The sequence below is a fragment of the Manduca sexta genome, chromosome 12 (genome assembly GCF_014839805.1).
Source record: "Manduca sexta isolate Smith_Timp_Sample1 chromosome 12, JHU_Msex_v1.0, whole genome shotgun sequence".
Lineage (NCBI taxonomy): Eukaryota > Metazoa > Arthropoda > Insecta > Lepidoptera > Sphingidae > Manduca > Manduca sexta.
Genome location: NC_051126.1, coordinates 5,466,673 through 5,486,322, shown reverse-complemented (window position 1 = coordinate 5,486,322; position 19,650 = coordinate 5,466,673). Strand labels below are relative to the sequence as shown.

The following is a 19,650-nucleotide window of genomic DNA, read 5'->3' as shown; positions in this document are numbered from 1 at the left end:
AATTCACCTCCGCATATCCCTTATTCTCTCTAGCAGATATTAATTTTATATTTCGCTTTGGCTGTCCACATCTGGCATCCGTAAGTTAAACTCTGCAGAAGACTAGAATTTAGTAGTCTCGTTGGCATGTGACTTTTAAAAAAATCCTTGAAACTCTAGAATTTGTTTTATGTCTGCAGGACCCTTATTACTAAATAGTAATATAAAATATGGAAATCCATGTTGTTGTTTTCTTTATCGAAACTAAATAACTAAACTAATTTCTCAATTCCGTTTCTGAATTAAGATTCACTCCGGGTGTATAAGCCCGGCCTAAAGCTGTAAAAAATATAGATTTTGTTAATCTGTGCTAGGCCCGAATTACCAAAGAGAATATAAACACAATATCAGAAATATTTAAATCTGCACTTTGGTTGCTTGTACATACATACACAATACTACTATACTCTGCTACTATATACAAATTAGGCACTCCACACACACACACACTCATAAATATGTTGGAGTTTGGAACTTTCACTTCTTTTGTAAAAGAAAATTAGCGGTAGAACAGAACTATAATATTTTATGCTGTTATTTCGTCCTATTGCAATTTACCAATTAGCTAGTAACCAAGATTTTCATTGATAGAATTTACTGGAAAGAAGACGACCTGTCAAAAGGCGCTTGTCGCCAAAGAAATACTTATCATCCACCTGTCATATTCGTAAGTTCTGGTACATTGTTTTAAATGGAACAATAATGCCAGTTAAAGTCGATATTACGCCGCCTCCACCTGCAAATTCAAAACAACCTGGCGTTACAAAATCTCTTCTTTACAACGGGTCGAAATTTCAAGGACACCAAAAAAGCAAAGGAAATTCATATGAGGTCGAAGTGGTTTTACAGGTTAGTAACAAAAACAAAATACGCAATATGACAAATTTCTAATTATTGCAGGGTTTAAGTACCGCAATTACTTAAAAACTTATTAAAATTGTTACCGTTTTATCGAGAGGGATCAAAGATAAAATTTGTGATGGCGAGTGGTCTAAATCACTCATTACCATTAATTTTGTGTTTTATCATATATGACTATGTTTTCTAGTATAGTAAAACAATTTTTTTTTTTTTACAGCATGTAGACGAGGAAAATTCATATCTTTGTGGTTATTTAAAGATTAAAGGGTTAACTGAGGAATTTCCAACACTGACTACATTTTTTGATGGTGAAATTATATCAGCAAAATATCCTTTCCTTACAAGAAAATGGGATGCTGATGAAGATGTTGATAGGAAACATTGGGTATGTACATACATATTGATACTGTTTGCATTTGACAAAAATATGAAGTCTGTGGTTAAAATGATGTTTATTTTTAGAGCAAGTTCGACTTATTTGTACCATATTTAAAGACTTTCAATTCAGATTCATTTGATTATGAGTCTCTTGCAAAGGCTGACTATGTATTTATGAGGTGGAAAGAACACTTTTTAGTGCCAGACCATACAATAAAGGACATTAATGGTGCTTCATTTGCTGGTTTTTATTATATATGCTTTCACAAGTCTGCAGCCACAATAGAAGGTTACTATTATCATCGGAGCTCTGAATGGTAAGTTTGATTAACCTTATTTGTAAATATATAAATATCATGGTCCCTCAAAAATAATGTCACAAATTCAAAAGTAGTGTATTTATTACAAGTAATGAAAGAGTTGCCAGTGACAATAGTACTATGCAATTTGAAATAAAGCATATGAGTAAAGACATTGATTATAAGTACTTCATGATACAAGAATTAGATTGATGCCGTCTTGAATAATGTGTTTGGAAAATTTGATGTGGTTTTCTGTGAACATTGGATATAACCTAAGGAGTTTTATAGTACCAGACTTACCATGCTTTAGATATATTTACTATACTTTTTGTTTTGTGTGTTATTTGTGGGGAACAGCAATAATATACATAATAGTCTGCCACAGGTATGTTAGTGCCTTGGCAATTCTGTGTTTATGATATACCAAAAAATGGTCCCTTTGTTAATTTTATTTACATGTTACTTTCTATTATATTTATTTGTACATAATTACTTATTTGCTATCCGGCTTCTAAATATTAAATAGTATTTCTTAATATAAGGATATAGGTCATCAGAAGTTGCCGAGGCACTAAGTCAATTGGGTGGAACTATAGTTGTATGAAACAAAAGAATTTTATTAATATTTGATGTTTCTTTCCTTTTTATTAATTAGAGACAAATAATGACTAAATTAATCTCTTCTGATTAGTCATAAGTATCTTTGATTTGTTTTGCTTGGCAATAGAAGTGGGGTTAAGTGAGTGTTTATTACTGCTTCAGATTGCCCATATTTACCTCATATATGTTGTTCATTTACATTTATATAAAATACAATACTAAAAAATTTGAAGAATTCATTTTCACCTATAAAATTAGCTAGTTTTGAGGGTTGTTCATAAATTGCACTGGGTTGGCAGGAAGGGCATGGCCTGAGTAGTTACAGTATGCTGTGCTATGTATGTATATCAATTTATTTAAATTTAAACATTATAATATATTATCTATGTAAAAAAAGTTGTAAATGTGAGATTTGTAAAGGGGGTTAAGACAACATGTTGCATAGTTTATGGACAATCCTTTACTACAACATAATGAGACTGATAATTTTTAAAAATGCCATAAGTTTATGTGACGGGATAGCTCACTTGCTATACAAAGTTTTAAAATATGGTTATTGAATATTAAATATCTGTAATGAACATTACTTCATCAAGTTTATAAATATTATAGATATGTTGTAATCTATTTTCAATATTTATTCTATCTACATTATAACAAATAAATGAGGTTTATCTTGCCTGTAGAACTTACTCGCTTTGTCGTATAATATGCTGCATAAATTCATTGTTTTTGTTTCACAATACATTTTTTTGATCAAAATAAGTGAGATTACACTATTATTCTTTAATGCAACAATATTAAGTATCTGTAGATTGCTTTTTTTTCATTTTGAGTCAACAGTGGAAATAAAATATTGGTTTCAAACAGTCTAATGTAAGAAGTATACATGAAAAAATGTTTATTACACGTGTGGAGTGTTTGTTTAAGGCAGAACAAATTAATGTGGTTGTGGAAATGTACTCAACATGTTTTTTTGTATTTCTGGCTGAAATAATGAGATCTAATTTAAAAACAAAATATACTTAGTCCATGTTGTTGTAGTGGGTAATTTGTACTTATACAGTGTAGGTAACACAAGTAGAACAACTTTGTAATACATTACTGAAGTTTGCCAGGGGCTTTTAACACATTTCCCATAATGGTGTGTGTAAATGTGATAGGCATTACTGTTTTATAAAAGCTTTACTTTTTCCAATGTTACTGTACTGAGTCCTCATACGCTGTGGTACTGTTATACAGAACATTGTTTAGTAAATTTGAATCATATTGATTTTCAGGTATCAATCTCTGACTTTAAGCCATGTTCCCGAACACAGCATTCAAATTTATGAGTTCAGATGAAATAACTGAATGGAAACTTTTAAATATGGATTGATAATTGTGTCCGCTAGTACTTACTTGATTGAAACGTCGTCGTATCTTCAGTTGATGTAAAAATATTGCCAATGTTAAGTTTCTTCAGTAATTTAAGACAAAGATGTCAGGGTCGAAATTAGTGATTAATCATGATTGAAAAATAAAAAACCAGAGATATGATTTAACTTGCTGTTAATGAACAATATTGTAATGGTCTGTCCCTGCATATACTTTAGTCAGTAGTGATGTTCGATCATTAAAAATCAATAAAGATTGTTACAATATTTATTTTTGTTAATGTACCTAATTTGGTAATGCCTCTCAGACTGAACAAGTTGGAGTGTGAAGTTATGTATAAAGTTTCCTGAAAATGTTTTGTTATAATGTGATCGTTTGTAAAATTGCGTGAAGTATTGTTTGTTGCTGACGCTACGTTATACTATTTTTCTTAAGAATGTAAATTATAATCGCGGACATTACGATAAATTCTTTATTATTTATGTATAAATTAAACTGAAGTATGTGCAAGCGCAGGGATAACGACTTTTTGACTAGATAATTTTGTTTCCATACCATATCACCTGTAGGAGTTATTGATTCAAATGTTATTGATAATTTAAAAAACAAAGATTTTTTTTTAAATAAAATATCTTGCATCGACAACTTGAGTTTTATTGCTTTCTGGGAGAAATAAAACTAGATCTGTATACATTTCATTTTTAATGTAACACATTCATTTATTTACAATAAAATACTGGCATTGATAATTTAATAATTTTGTATTTGCTGAGTTTTCAGTATAAGCGAAGTTTTAGCAATACTTCCCAGGTAGTTGAAATATTAAGATGTCTCATGACGCGTTATTCTACTTGACTAAATTCTTAAAATATTTGTACAATAGTTTTCTCGATATTTCTTTACCATATAGGAGTTTTACTTATATATAGACGTTTATAAAAAGCATATTAATAGTACAAAAGCGGCATTACATATTTAAGTGTGATGTTTGATGACAGGTAATAAGATTTGTCCGAATTAATCGCGCCGTTTTGTACTTTTAGTAGTTACTAGAATAACAACACATGGTTAGTGGATAAATTTTAAATTCCTTTTTAACATAAGTAAATTATACTAACCATTTCTTGTTTAAAATACACTGGTTTTAAAATATTCATGTTAAACTAATTAGAAAACGTCGCTTATCACCGTTGAAATTGGCAAAATCTTTGATTCTCCTAAATATAACAATATAGTAGATATTACACAATTTCTTACGTTTTCTAAAGTTTCTAGTAAAGATAGTAAATTATGTTTTTGTTTACGACCTAAGTATATCCAATGTGGCAAAATAAGTACTTTCGAATATATTATGATAAACGTTTGATTCAAACTTTTATCTTTTAAATTAATCAATTGAGTATACTAGTAACTTATTTATTGATTAGAAAAATATATTTAACTCGTCTACCGCCTAGAGAGTTTCGAAAGTTTATTATGAATAAAACTAAAATCTTATACTAAGCTTTGGTGGGATCGTTAATGTGTAATAGTTGGGTAATGCAGGTATCCAGCCCTTACAAAAGCATAACAATGCATTCACCAAGTCTTTATGCTACTCGACAGCTCAATCCTCTTGCAGCTTGTGTTTTAGTAGACATTACTTCTTTCCTCTAAAGTTAATAACAAGGCAAGTTTAAACAGGCTCTATTTAAAGCCAATTACGAAATATAATATGAGCTTGATCAAGATTACAATGCGCTCAAGTTTTAAGGTGGGTTTTGAGTGTCCGATGTTGCATTTGGTTATTGTCTTCAACTAGTAATACATATTCCTACTAACTATATCTACACACATCATAAACAAATAAGTGGATTCACAGAGTATTCGAAAATCATAGTAGGTGTTGGATACGCTCCTTAGAAAAGTCTGCGGCAAGCCAGTGCCAATTTCATAGGTATCAAACAAATTATTATATTGAAGATCTAACATTGATTTTAACTACATTGACAACGAAAATTTTATACTTATACAAATATACATCGAATAAATATTATAAATCAGTGATTTAAAACAATTTTACATTAAAATAATATAAAACAACGATAATACTATGTGAACAATTTTAGCTGCAAAACTAAAACACTTAAATTAACAGATATTTACAAAACTTAAAACATCTAGCAAAAAATTAACTATGACTGTATTATTTGGCTTTGAAATAAATAACCTAGTATGTTGAAAGCTATGGATAGATTTTTTTGATCCGGATCCCTTTAGTGAATTGCGAGTTTTAGACTGTAGAGAAAACAAATAAGTATTACTTTGTTCCTATATAACTATGATTGTTTAAAATATGTTTGACATTGAGATAATATTATGCTAACACCTACACCATTGATTTGTATAAATATTTCTCATTTTCTCCATAGCTTTCAGTATACGTCGTCGGGTAACATCGATTTGTCTAATACATCAGAAACAAGCTATCTCTTGGCCGTGCCTTCACTACTGAACCAGTGCCTCAAACCGAGAAGGCTGTAGAGGTCCTGGTTGTTTGTGTGAGATCGCTGGGGACTTGCATGGTGTTGAGCTACTCTGTGAATGAACCGCTTGAGTTGCTCAGGATACGTGTCTTGTGCTCCGGGGTAAACGCCGTAATAAGGGTAACTGTGAGGTCGGAAATTATGAGGATAAGAATGATGGTGACGCCGAGGATTCTCATGAGTATTATAAACTCCTCCGATTTTGTTTTGTCCAGGCCAATAGTCTTGTAAATGCCGGAACGGGTACCCGGGTGGTGGTGACTGAGCGTGCTGACTTGGCCAAGGGTACCGGTAAATAACTCCGTTATTGATTAGATCGCCATAAGTGTGTAATTTGTTTTTGTTGCTGGAATCCTGTTGCATTATAACTGCCTCTGATTCCTTCGTCTCTGTAGGTCTTGGTTTATTGCGACGATGCTGAAGTTTAGTGCGAGTTCCCAATACGCTGTCTTCCTTTATTGCAGCTTTCTTTATATCTTTGGCAAAGTTGTCATCCGTTGTCACTTCAGCATATCGGCTTATCAATTTTATAGCCTCACCAATGTCTGAATAATCGTTTTCAGGGCTAAGTTTAGAGTGATCTCCATCTTTTTTTAGTACGTGGGATGGAGGGTTGATTTTTTCCTCGGTAGAATTTTGCTTTAAAGAACCATTTGTAGATGTGCTATTGCTTACTATTTGTAACAAATCGGTGGGTTGATCTTTAACGAGTTCTTCAGACTTCTTATTTTGATTTTCAGCATTGTAAATAACAGGGTCGACATTAACATGTCCATACACAAATTCTTTTTGCCCTTCGTCGGTGGTTACATTTAGAGCTTCAATATCAGTAATGTTGAGAGGGCTGTCACGTTTTGGTTTCTCTGGGTAATGTAAATTAGTCAGTACGTTATGATTCAACACACCTACTCCATCGGGCAAACCCGTGTTGTTACGAGAGTTTTGAAGTTTTAAGATTTCTAATTCAGCTTCTACGCTGGCGTCACCATTTTGTTTATTTATATCTTTCTTGTCAATATTAGCATAATTTCCTTGTAGATCTTGAGCCTGAAATTTAAAACAGGTTTCCTTATAATATAGTCAACACAATTTATTGCCTATGTTGATTATATGCAACAGTAAATTGTATTATTTGCTTTATTTTTACTAAGTATATTATATGATAAGTATTGTTATTTATTGCCTTATTACAGGAAAGTTTGTATCATAAATTATTCATTATGGAATGTTAGGAATTTCTTAGAGGCTTATAAAATTACAATGATCGTTGTCCGTTCTCACCTGTCCAGATGGCTCCTGGCCCTGGAACGGCGCCGCTTGAGGATCTAAGCCGATAGGTATGTTAAGCTGTAGGGGGCCGTCGCCGGGTTGGTCGTCGCCGTCGCCGTAGTCGTACAACACGTTGTCGCCGCTAGGAGCCGAGGTGAACAGTGCATTCAATTGCTCCAGCAGAATGCGTTCGTGTTCATCTTTATTTACTGTCACCACCTAGAAATAAGTAAAAGATCTATTTGAATATGCTCATTACGAACTGTAATCTAATAATGGAATTAATCTTGCTGACATAAATGCGTAACTTCGTTAATATATTTGCCTGTTAAAAGTAAACGCTCAGAATGAAACTGGTTGAAATTTGATACAGCTAGATCATGTCCTGATTGAACTTAGTGGGTTATACATAGGAAAAAGTGTACCTATGTATCAATCGGGCGAAGCTGCGAGCAACAAAAAGTCAATTATAATTATGATAGAGTAAACCATAAATTACCTGAACGCAACCATTCCTGTCGAGGCGCTGCCCTTTCGGGCACACGAAGGGCGTTATGAACAAAGACTTAGTGGTAATTCTTCTTGGTGGAGCATTTTGGTTGCCGCTCTCGGCGCTTTGCAGCCAGGATTTCCAGGCGAGCTCGCCGGCTTGCCGGTCGAGGGTGCGGGGCGGCGCGCGAGTGGTCGCCACCGGTACCGCCGTCTCCGTCGTCACCTCGACCTCTGCCGCCTTCACTAGTGTGCACGACACCAGTAATACCGTCCACGTGCACCACATCGCAAACACCTGCCGACAATGTATCAGATCAATAATTACTTTTATTTGAATATCGTACAAAAACTCTTTTTATCGAAAATTTTATCGATTAGGTACAGTAAATTCATAAAGAATGTAACTATGAGTATTTTTTTTATGTGAAAATAACTTATCCTAATATTATTTCATTGTAACAAAATGCTATCAAACATGAATAGATACGATAGTCCGTAGCTATCGAATTCGGTATTCAACTTCTCAAGGATGGGTAGATTACGTACAATCCAGAAGCAGTGATGTCAAGTGGATCAAGGTTTAGCCTCATCCATTAGTTCAATAGCTTGAGCGTACATCAACCGTTTATTCATCGGAAAACTAGATCCATTCAAATCGGTCGTAGCCTTTACGTTACCTATCTATAACGGTCAATATTATGAAGCACCTACATTAAAAATTCGAATTAATATTGATTGATATTTTACAAACTTGAGATAACTTGGAAATAAACTGTGACCCCAAATTATATTTTTAAGACAAACCTATATCAGATTATAAGTTAATAAAAAGATAATCTTAGGTATTGACTATCACCGCAATATTATATTTTTAATATGACGGAATCACAGTTAAGTAAGTAAAACTTTTCACCCGACTACGGCGCAGCAAGGAAGGGTAATAAAGGTTTTAATCAAAGGTCTAGGAAGAGCCATGTATTGGCTAGCTAGCAAAAAATTTCATGGGAAAAATATTTACTTGTTTTGTTTTGGAAGTAACTAATAATGAGAAAACAAAATGACTTGGTACATTTCGCAAATCATCATACAAAATGGCACATATTATTATGTTTCTATAGCAATAAAATGCTTTTTGAATTTCTAAACAAACAGTTGCATGATGAGCGTGCGCGATAGAGCAATTTATGATGATAAAACTTATTCTATGTTCTAAAGGAATTCTTCACATTACAGGAGTTCTTCTACACTTGTTCGTAATAAGTAATACCTAACTGTATTCTTACATTGATTACTACATCAAACGATACGTAAATTTAATTATTACCTGTGGCTATAAATTATAAATTTAGGTATTAATGTAATAAAAATTACCTACACTTTAAGTTACAGTAGAAACCCGACACGAGCAAGCCACTGGCCTAATTGGAAACGAGTCCATTGTCCCAATTAGTAGCAACAGGTAGTATCAATACAAATTAAAATTACAAATTACTGCGAGCATTGCACTGCGCTCATAATCCTAACACAGATGTTAACTCTCATATCAATCATCAATTGGACATTTCCAGTAATGACACTGGTTAGTGGTTATAATGTCCTTTACACCAGAAGATAACAGTGCTGCTATACTGTTGCTTGGCTGCAGAAATAGTTAGCATCTGTGATCTCTACTCAAAGGACTCTAGAATACGAGAGATTCACAACCTAGACAACTTTATCTTGGTGTATGTAAATAAACACCTTACCCAGAATTATAAAACATTGGGTACTAAGATGTCATGCAAACCATATTTAACAGTCTGCATAAGTGCTTGCTAGTTAAATTGATATAGTCACATTCTCGATATCGATAGATACGTTGTCAGGAACTATTGTGGATTTTCTTAACCCTAGTTACAATCGAAACATACCTATGGTGGATCTGTGTACACTCAAGTGAATAATTTAGTGCGCAAAACAAGGGCAATGGCTGTTGACCCCGTCGCAATCTATCGGCACTCGTCAGTCGGCAGGCGGCAGCATCTGGCAATGATCTCGCTTCAGGCGCCGCAGTCCACACGCGCACGCGGAAGCGCCTCGCGGGAATTGACCGTGTTTCAATGGGTGCTTGATTGAAGCTTATTCTACCATACTCGCTTGCGTGAAAAGGATTAGAAAGTGTCGTCAGGCCGGTGAATGTTGTCCGATCGGGATTTTCACCCTCCGAGCCCAGCGGTGTGAAGAAAGAACGCGCGCCGTTCTCATGGGCTTATGAAGCTTTAATATTCTCGAGACCGCGTCTGACCTAATGAAATCATTCTGTTTACATAAAACAGACACGTCGGGTATTCCGTTCCGATGTATTATTATCTTCGCGTACCAAATCCTCGAATGTTGAACCCTACCTTGACATGTATGCGAGAACGAGACGAGAGTGTCGCGGAACAGAGGTGTGCCGGCGCAGGGTTGCACACAAATAGCTTTCCAGTCAACTCGACTCGAGTGCTTCTGAGAATATTCGATGCGTATTGCGTCTGATGCGGCCGATGCGAGTACCGACACGATTCAAAACTTGTAAATGCATCTTTAATTACCTTCAGCCCCTACCACGCAATTCTTGCCGTACCATGTCGATTGAAATAGATACAAAATGTTGAATGACCAATTATATTTTAATCATACATTTCATCATGTACATATTATAGTTTATTTACTGTGACATCAAACACATAAAATACTGTGCTCACAACTGATATATTTTTCAACTTCCATGAGGAAATACTAGCAACAAAAATATCTACCCGATGCGGGTCGTACCTATTCCAGTTACCTATCTATCACGTCATGCTGGGAAAGTTATCGCCAGGGTCCGTCTCGTCAGCATGAAAAAGAAATATCGTGAGCCAAGAAGAAATAAGAACAAATCTAAACTTTGAAAAACTATTTTTTTTATAATGTACAGTTCTGTTGGTTGATTCATTTGAATTAACAACATTAAATAAAGGAAAGCTCTTTCTTGTCTTTCTACGGTTACGCTTGACGCCTCACCCCTCTAAAGACTGACGGGTGTTATTTAAGGAACAAGTAAATTGATCTCGCTTAGACATACTATTATTTTTAATTTGAATTTACTTAAACAAAATGCACTCAAGAATAAAGGAACAATTTTATTTATAGAATTTCTTGAATATATAATTTTAAATAGATTTTACCTGTAACTTATGAGCACAAACAGAGCATAATTACTTCGAAATTAATTTGGTTATATAAAATGATAAAGCAACAAATATCTCAAATGTTTTACACCTTTATCATTGAAATAATAGTTCACCGTTAGCTTTATACACCGACAGTGATTCTATTGGAACATTTTGTGGAAATGCGTGACTTATCGACTATTGTATTTGGAGCCACGTGTAGTGGATGGTGTGATGACCATTACACTCTATTGTGTGATAATGGTAATCGGGTTCGTCGAGAAAGTGTCGCTAAATACTTGGGCACGATGCTGGCCATATTTGCATATTAGGTAACTGCTGATCCACGCCTGAGCAGGATTCCAACTCTAGTTCGAGAGAAAGACTTAACGCAACGTTGTGGACACACCACTTCACTAATATTTATTTATGGAATATCCGTCTTGGCAAATTCTAGAATGTTGTTTTTAATCAGTTGGTTGGATATGTCTTAGTTAACAGTCAGGTGCTACATATTATAATAAAGATAACACCGGTCAACACGATTTTTGAGTCTGGCTCCTGAATGTGAAATTTTGGTTTCTCCTATGTTACAAATAAATAAAAAAATAACTGTTCCGATCAAAGTTTGCTTTTGTAGAAACTAGAGCAATTTTACTAAGTTTCAAAAAATACATACAAATTTTTATACTTCCTCTAATTTTATTTAAAATTACGATAAAAAAAGTTTTTATTGAACATCAAAGTCTTTTTTATACGAGAATTACGACTAATAATTACTAATAGCAAACAAATAGAAAATAACAAAAAATCTTGTTCAAAAATGTTTTTTTTTTAATGGATCTTTTATGTTCGTGTGCGTATTAATCCCCAAATGTAATCTCCCATCATACTATCGTTGTACTGCTCTTGGTAATATCGTTCAAAGTCCATTACATCTTGGTAAAAACGTTCTCCCTGCTCCTCTGAATAGGCACCCATATTATCTTTAAGTTTGTCCAGGTGAGCATGTAGCATATGGAGTTTATGGGACATTCTGCATCCCATCAATTTAAAACTTTCAAGCATAGTTTCAATGAACTTTTCATAATTGTCGACTCTGTGATTTCCAAAAAACAATTGACTACTGCTTTCAGACGCTTCCAGGATTAGTTTTCGTGAGCAATAAGGAATTTTGTGAAATCATCGCTGCTCATTATTTATTTTATTTGTGGTCCAACGAAAATACCAGTTTTAACTTTAGCTTCAGATAATTTGGGAAAAATCCCTTTAAATATTCAATAGCTTCAGAATTATGATCTAGAGCTTACAGAAATTGCTTCATTAGCCCTAACTTGATATGTAACGGTAGCATCAATATTTATTTAGGCTCTACTATTGGTTTCACTTTCACATTATATTTTCCAATTTGAAATTAACACAAGCACCGTGAGGCACCCATTTCTTATCTTGATTCCGTATTTTAAGGTTATAATAAGCGTCATAGGCTTCGCAATGCTTCAAAATCGTTCCCGAAGCAAATTTCTTACTTCTTACTTTAATAAATTCACCGCCAATAAAACAGAATTAATCAACATTCTGTTTACACTTTCTTGGTGCCATTTTCTAACCAAGTACCACATAAAAGTCGGTTGTTACAATTCAAATATACTTTTTTAAATAGTAATAGACTAGTAAACACTCACTACTGCCGTTCAGACATAATTCGCAATTTGCAATTAAAATGATCAAAATGCTACCGCCTATTCCTCATAAGAATCATTTAAAATCTTCAAAACGTACTTATCAACATAAATCAGACAAAAGCAAACTTTAAGGGTTAAAAATGGATATCCGAGTGTTTTTCGATGTTTGGAATCAGAATTCAAGCATTAGAACAGAAACATAAAAAAAAAAAAATTTTTTGTCGGCTTGTGTAATGTTTGTGATTTTGTTGTTGGGTACATATAATTTCAGAAAATACTGATCCGATTTTAAATATCCTTCACTAATACGAAGTCTAAAGAACCTAGCCTTTAATCCTAACTAACTTAGCTATATTAATCTTTAGTTTGAGTATTTCTATGTTCTATGGAGATTTTCACGCGGACAAAACCGTGAGCAAAAGCCAGTTTATCATAAATGGGTGCCCTATCAGTACTGTTGGTTTATTTGTTTGGTAAACATTTCCCATTGTAATTGTACGTAAAGAATTTACGGTAGACATTAGTAAAAGAAAGTTTAAAGAACATTATGATTAGTCTGACAACACTGAACTCCTTGGAATTCGACCTAAATTATTTTGTTCACTTCTTAGCCCGATTTATTGATGTTTATTTTTATAGTCTACCATTAAAGGAACTGATACAATTGTCAGTAAAACATAACCGTTATAATTGTCGTGTTAACTTCATCTAGAATCCTCGTCACCATATGGAACGACAGTCTTATAACAATAGGGCTCGAACATTAAATCATAGGATTTAATGTTCGAGTAACAAGCAAGAACCTTATAATAGTAAATCGTAAAGATTGCGTCGACACAACAAATTCTGTTACAGTGTTCTATTTAATAATAACATAGAAATGTGACTTAGTATGTAAACTTTCTATATTTTTGATTGTTGTTTTTTTCTCAATAATTTTACACCTTCTTTACATGTTTAATAATGTACAATAATTTCAATTTTTTTCGTCATATAATTATTCTATAATTAAAACAAAATATTCTGACGTGAAATGAACTTTACAATGTACTTAATGAATTGATCTCTTTATACATTGCATCTTCAATACCTACACTAATCTGAACATTAAAAAGTTAGCATTTGTCTCTGACAGCGGATCATGAACCGTGAACTTGTAAAAGTGTTTATTGAATTTCCACACATGTAACTAATTGCGATTCGGTTTACAAGCATTTCTGTCAAGTAGTGGGCAAGTGTGTCGCTGAGAGCAGTGGCTGACCTACTGACTTCAGTGATTAACATGTCGCGCAACATTTCACTATCATTCCTATATCTCGAATGGTTTTCGAGAGCCACAAGGTCAGCTAGTATATCTATGCGATCTTAACTATCTCAACGTACTTAATGCTCTCTAGAGATAGTTGCAACTTGTAATTATCTTGCCTATCCTAATTTCTCAGTTCTAATTACATACATGGGTAAAGTGCGTACGATATGTTGCGTTACCCCAGTTTTCTACTTAATTGATCCATAAGAAAAATGTGAGACTGCAAAATTGGTTTTGTAGGGTGTGGACGTGATCTGGGGAATAAGAAAATACAGGTACATTTCTTCTAATAATATACGTATAATCATAAGTGTTATTTTATCATGTGTAGATCACCATAAATACCAGATTTTAAAATAAGTACATCCTATAAAACATTACACTAATTAATCAAAAAATATTTTAAATTTGTAGGTAAGCATAAATTCAATACGACATTGAAGTATCTACGTATAAGATATATCATTATTAATGTAAACGTATACACTGCTTTATGGTACACTATGTACTTAACTACATTAAGTGTTTTTGTGAATCCCCTAAATTGTCCCATTTTAGTGATACAGTATGGTGTTATTAAATGTTTATTAGAAGCACTAACCGTATAGTGCTATTCTAAGTAAGGTATTTACGTCTACTGAGTACTCATTCATCAAAGGTTTAATGACGTGTCAGAATTACTTTAGGACTAATATGCCGTCTTATAATTATTAAGTATGGATGGTACGCTCTTTAATGAATTTTATGATGTATAATTACCAAACAATGGAGGTAAAATTGAACAATTGCTTTTATTGTAGTAATTAGTTATTGATCATTACGCGAACTCTACTTGACGTGGTATCTTTAATGTTACATTAATACTCTATATTTGGACTTAAACGGAATTCGTTAACTCACCAAGAACTGACACGCATGTGGTTTGTACATCCGGAAAATTTTGTTTTAATATTTTTATTTAATTTTGAATGGAACTTTACACATATTTATAGACTATAAAAGAAAATATAGATATGAAAAGGAAATGGAGCATTTTACCTTATCTATTTTACCAGATAGAGCCATACTGTAACTTATTTTGGTAACAAAAGTTTATATATAAGCCCTATTGAAATGTAATCTAATGTAAGTACACTAGTAGATTGTGGGAAGCCAAAAATTCGCCAAAATCTTCATAAGTTTTTTTAAGAAATTATGACGCACCCATTCCAACGATACCTCTGATGTTGCGATAGTTTATGGGCAGTGATTCCGTCAGTCGTCTTACTTGCTACTTTAGCAGCTTTAGAATATAAAAAAGTCGGTAATTTTCCTGTTTATGCGTAAAGCGGATACAATATTATTAATAAAATAATTGTATCGATATCATTTTTAAAACTATTTTATGGGATAATTCAAATACAGTTAGGATCTCATCCACCATATGTCAACATCACAACAGTAAATTTTAAATAACAGGTTTCAGAAAAAAGGTGATTTATCTTGTCAACAGACAAGTTAAACAGGAAACTGGTATCGAATTTCTAAGGGCCCGTTTATCGCTCTAATTAGATAAATATTCTAAAACCGATGAATGTTTGTACGGAACGTGCAAAATGTATTCAGCGTACCGACACTGATGCGTTTGGAATATAATCCGTGTATTTTTGGAAGGGAAACAGACCGCTTTGACGGAAGCCGGCGACATCTCGCTCGTGAATAACAATATATTACGCGCAGATTCACGGCCGCGGCGCGTCGGCGACTTCGTCCCCGCGCCCTGCGCCCAGCGCCCAAAGCTGCGCCGGCGCACTTTTTTCGACTTTTACTTAATTAGTTCAGCATGTTGTATTTTAATATAGGTATATGAGTCATGTTACTATAATTAGCAGCGGGTTTTATCTTGCTAGTTGGGTTGTTAAATATTATATTTGTGAATATATTTCATAACTGAGCTAATTATGTTATATCTTTGTTTATATTCATTTGTCATACTGTTGGTAGCATCAATAAGACAACAGAAAAATAAAATGAAGATGTATAATAATTTTCAAATTTACATTGTTCATTTTACCAAGGCCACAAACGCCTGTGTCACTGCTGAAGATTACGCGTAGAGCTTGCGTATATCTACGATTTATAGACACAAGGATTGTTGACGTGAATGGACGTTGCAAACTCGAACGACATATAATAATCTTATCTCGGTGGCCGCGGGTGTTAAACTGCTTTATTCTTCCATATATGGTTACATCTTTTTTAGGAAACAACCACAATGTTGTTGACTTATGGTCAGTGGCGTATAATTATTTTAATTGCACCTTTTCTGTTCCTTCAATGAACAGATAAAAATAGTTCACTATATTTTTATAGAGGTCCTGCACAGAACAGTTTTTAAAGGAATCAATTATTAGATTATCTATCTTATTATCTCATTTGTACTTTTATGCGCCTGCTCACTTATTTATAGACAGTATGTGTTTGTCTTAACTTATAACAACTGTTCTTAAGTTTTGTTTTGCTATAATTATAAGTACTATCTAAACCCATTTAGCTATAAAATTTTAAAACTATAATATTTTTAATAATAAATTGGATATTTAATCTGATGAGATTTCTGCTACTAGCAAATCGCAACATAATAAAAATTATGAGGAAATTGAAGAAAGAATGACTTTGAGAAATGAGTATTTAGGGGTTGGGCCTTTCAATAATCTCCACCAATATCCACAAATCCTACCAAGCTGGCATCTGCCAGCAAGATACATCACATCATGTTTAGACATCCTGATCGTGCCCTTCCACATAATATAATGTATACCGAACTGACTAAAGCGCAATTATAACACTTGATCTTGGTCACTTAACCCCTAAGGAGTTGCGCTTTTGTATGCCTATAATGTTGTTTATTTCTTTTGAATTTGGCATGGGGTGGCTTAGGTAAACGACGCACACTCAGTAGGTTTACGTTCGCATTCTGGCGAAGTTCGCCTTGTCCGTGACTGGATTAATGCCACCACGCACCATTTAATTGCATCACCATAACTGTAGTATGATTTTTATATAACAGATGTTTCACATTATATCATATCAGCCTTGGTCACGCGGCCTTTTCATTCACAATTATCTTTGCCATCCACCAGCCAAAAATAAATACTGAAATTGCTTTAAAAAGGAAGCTATTCTTTAAAGTGCAATACACGGTTTGGTAAATAGGTTAAGGCCAATAAGTGCAGCGTTTATCCACGTTAAAGAAATGTATTGGTAGAATGGAGAGAGGATGCTCACCTTGAAGGCAGGCGGGCGTCGACGTGCGTCGCTTACATTATAACGCGCGGCCGCTCTCGCCCGGCGTACCACTGTAACCAGGAAACCATTGTTAATTGAAGCGATCTTAACACACTAACTTACGTTCACATCTGCTTATAACTACAATATTAGTAAAAGAAGAGGGGATACAAAGGATTTGCGAGGCAAAAGTATGTTTAATGTAGAGCTCCGAGCGGATGTACTATCATCTCAAATTTGTAATTTACTTTTTTTTATTATACATTCTTCTAAGTGTGAAGGGCGTGTGTACACTAAATTTGGTTTCTCGGAAGATGTTACACTATAAATTCAATATACAAAAACAATATATGAATATCGATAGTTGAATAAAATCTCACTTAAGCAAGTATGATTAAATGATGATGAATTACGACCGCGAAAATTATTGTAGGAAATTACATAAATGTTATTAATTATCAAAAGTTAGTGAACATCTGTAAGTCGACAGCTGCTGACACGTGTTTCTAGTTGAGGGTGCAGGCAAATTAATTAATAATGATGCTATTAAATATATAATTTATGTATAATATTTAATAAATTAACTCTAAAAAGTGGGTTACTCTATAGTCTACACGTAGTATACAATAGTAATATCTACATTAGTATAATAATTATTGATATTATTAACTATTTAAATTTTATTTCAATTATAATTTTTATACAGTTTAAATACCCAAGGTACTTAATAAGCTTCGACGTGTAACAATGCATTATGTTTAAGCAAAACTTGTATATTCGTTCTTAATTAAAAATTGTGACGACGCAGCGAATTTTCAGCGCGTTGTTGGCCAATATTGGGAGGTAGGTCTTTAATGTATATCTGTATTCGATACCATTACGACAATATCACTATAATGATTTGATAATATTCCAAATTAGAAAAGTATAGTGTATAATATTTTATATGTTGAAAGGAAAAACCCTACATTTCAATCATTAAGTAGACAGACTCGTTAAGCAGTGGTTTTGCTATGTTGCAATTTGTTACTTTCTTTATTATTTGCTGAGACCGCAGACATCAGCCAGTTCCTGTCTCCGCGTCCCAGAGACATGGTTCGCCTGAGACGCGCTTTCTATCAATATATTTGTGATGTATGTATCGGTGGGAGCGAGCTGCGTGTGTGCAGCGCAGGCGCCGGCACACAAACTGAACGAAAGTGGACCGACGGGCCCACGCAATTTATAACTAGGTGTAGGAAACTAGCAGGCCCTTCTTAATTTTGACTTATTGCATTCTATTACGATGCAATTTATAAGTCGTTTATGGAGCTAGCATACTTTGTGAAGGTGTTCCAATCTTTAAATTAGGTGATAATGATGGGCAAAATGGAAAATAAATCGTAACATATAATTACTTATATTTATAACTTCTAAATAAACATACATCAAATTAATTATATTCCAAGAAAAAATATATCAACATTTCTGGGTATTGAATCGAGTTCAATTTTAAAGTAGATTTCTAATTGTATTTTTCTACCATAATTATTTCAATCATAATTTATGACATAGATTTATTATCCACCGAATATTTGAATTAAATTTATAATTATTATTGTCAGATTTTTTTACTGACATCAATGTAGCTCTACGAACGAACATATCAGACAGTTTTAAAGTTTTGATATCTTTATAGTTTAAAGGAAATTAAAGGCAGTTTTACATTTCTCAGAAAATATACAGTTACAAAATATTTGAGCACAATGTAAAGAAATCAAAATGTTATATGCGTTGTACAATCGGACATAAAAATTAGCTGACCAGATTCAAATTTTCAAATCGCCTTTAAACTTTTGTATCCTTATAAGTAATTGTTTTTATCACTTAAATAAATTTCAAAGGGTTTACATTATTTTAGATAAAGTAAATATAATATTTTGATTGAAGTTAATGTGTTTATGTGTGAAATTGACGATTATGTTCAGCTATGAGTATGCAATAAAAGTTTGTTGCATACTCTACATGTTTTAATATATACGATCAACAGAGTGAAGGTTGTTAGATTTATAACCGTTTATGCAAAACATTTATTAATTGTAAGTAATATTGCAGAAAGGTTGAACATGATTATTCTTTTGTAATCATTTTGCGCTTTAGTGGTTTATTTGAATGTAAGTTGATATAGCGTGTTTGACACGGAGAGCTTAGTACGTTATCCCGCAATATCATCAAGATGATCACAAGCACACGTCGATATTACGAAACACAAAAGAATATCGCCGTACAAAGAGATTAGCCGTCAGTTAGTAGACAATGAGAATGTCAATATTGGTCTGTGTGGCAAACACTGGACGAGTCGAACGATCGACTCCCGAGAATCCGACCGCG

General features: G+C 33.5%; 2 protein-coding genes across 2 annotated transcripts in view; one reads left to right on the top strand and one right to left on the bottom strand.

Annotated features, from left to right (window-relative positions):
* The first annotated feature begins 449 nt into the window (after nt 1–449).
* Nucleotides 450–4,202, top strand: LOC115443578 (glucose-induced degradation protein 4 homolog). Its single transcript, XM_037437913.1, has 4 exons — nt 450–888; nt 1,118–1,285; nt 1,363–1,595; nt 3,461–4,202. Exons 1-4 carry the CDS (start codon nt 742–744, stop codon nt 3,522–3,524), a joined length of 612 nt encoding a protein of 203 aa, XP_037293810.1. The 5' UTR covers nt 450–741; the 3' UTR covers nt 3,525–4,202.
* Nucleotides 4,203–4,299: 97 nt separating this feature from the next.
* The window catches only part of LOC115443577, a 42,864-nt gene continuing 27,513 nt past the window's right edge, over nt 4,300–19,650 (bottom strand). The window contains exons 2-5 of the mRNA XM_030169031.2: nt 17,281–17,351; nt 7,851–8,138; nt 7,364–7,570; nt 4,300–7,129 (exon numbers count right to left, since the gene is read on the bottom strand). Of these exons, the coding sequence (XP_030024891.1) occupies nt 6,023–7,129; nt 7,364–7,570; nt 7,851–8,129 (1,593 nt within the window). The 5' untranslated portion in view covers nt 8,130–8,138; nt 17,281–17,351 and the 3' untranslated portion in view covers nt 4,300–6,022. The remainder of the gene's footprint in view (nt 7,130–7,363; nt 7,571–7,850; nt 8,139–17,280; nt 17,352–19,650) is intronic.

Bases quoted from the DNA above. Each gene is read 5' to 3' on its own strand.
- LOC115443578 (XM_037437913.1), top strand. From the start codon at position 742: ATGCCAGTTAAAGTCGATATTACGCCGCCTCCACCTGCAAATTCAAAA. The intron at 889-1,117 runs GTTAGTAACAAA...TTTTTTTTACAG, and splicing joins AGGTCGAAGTGGTTTTACAG to CATGTAGACGAGGAAAATTC. The intron at 1,596-3,460 runs GTAAGTTTGATT...ATTGATTTTCAG, and splicing joins TATCATCGGAGCTCTGAATG to GTATCAATCTCTGACTTTAA.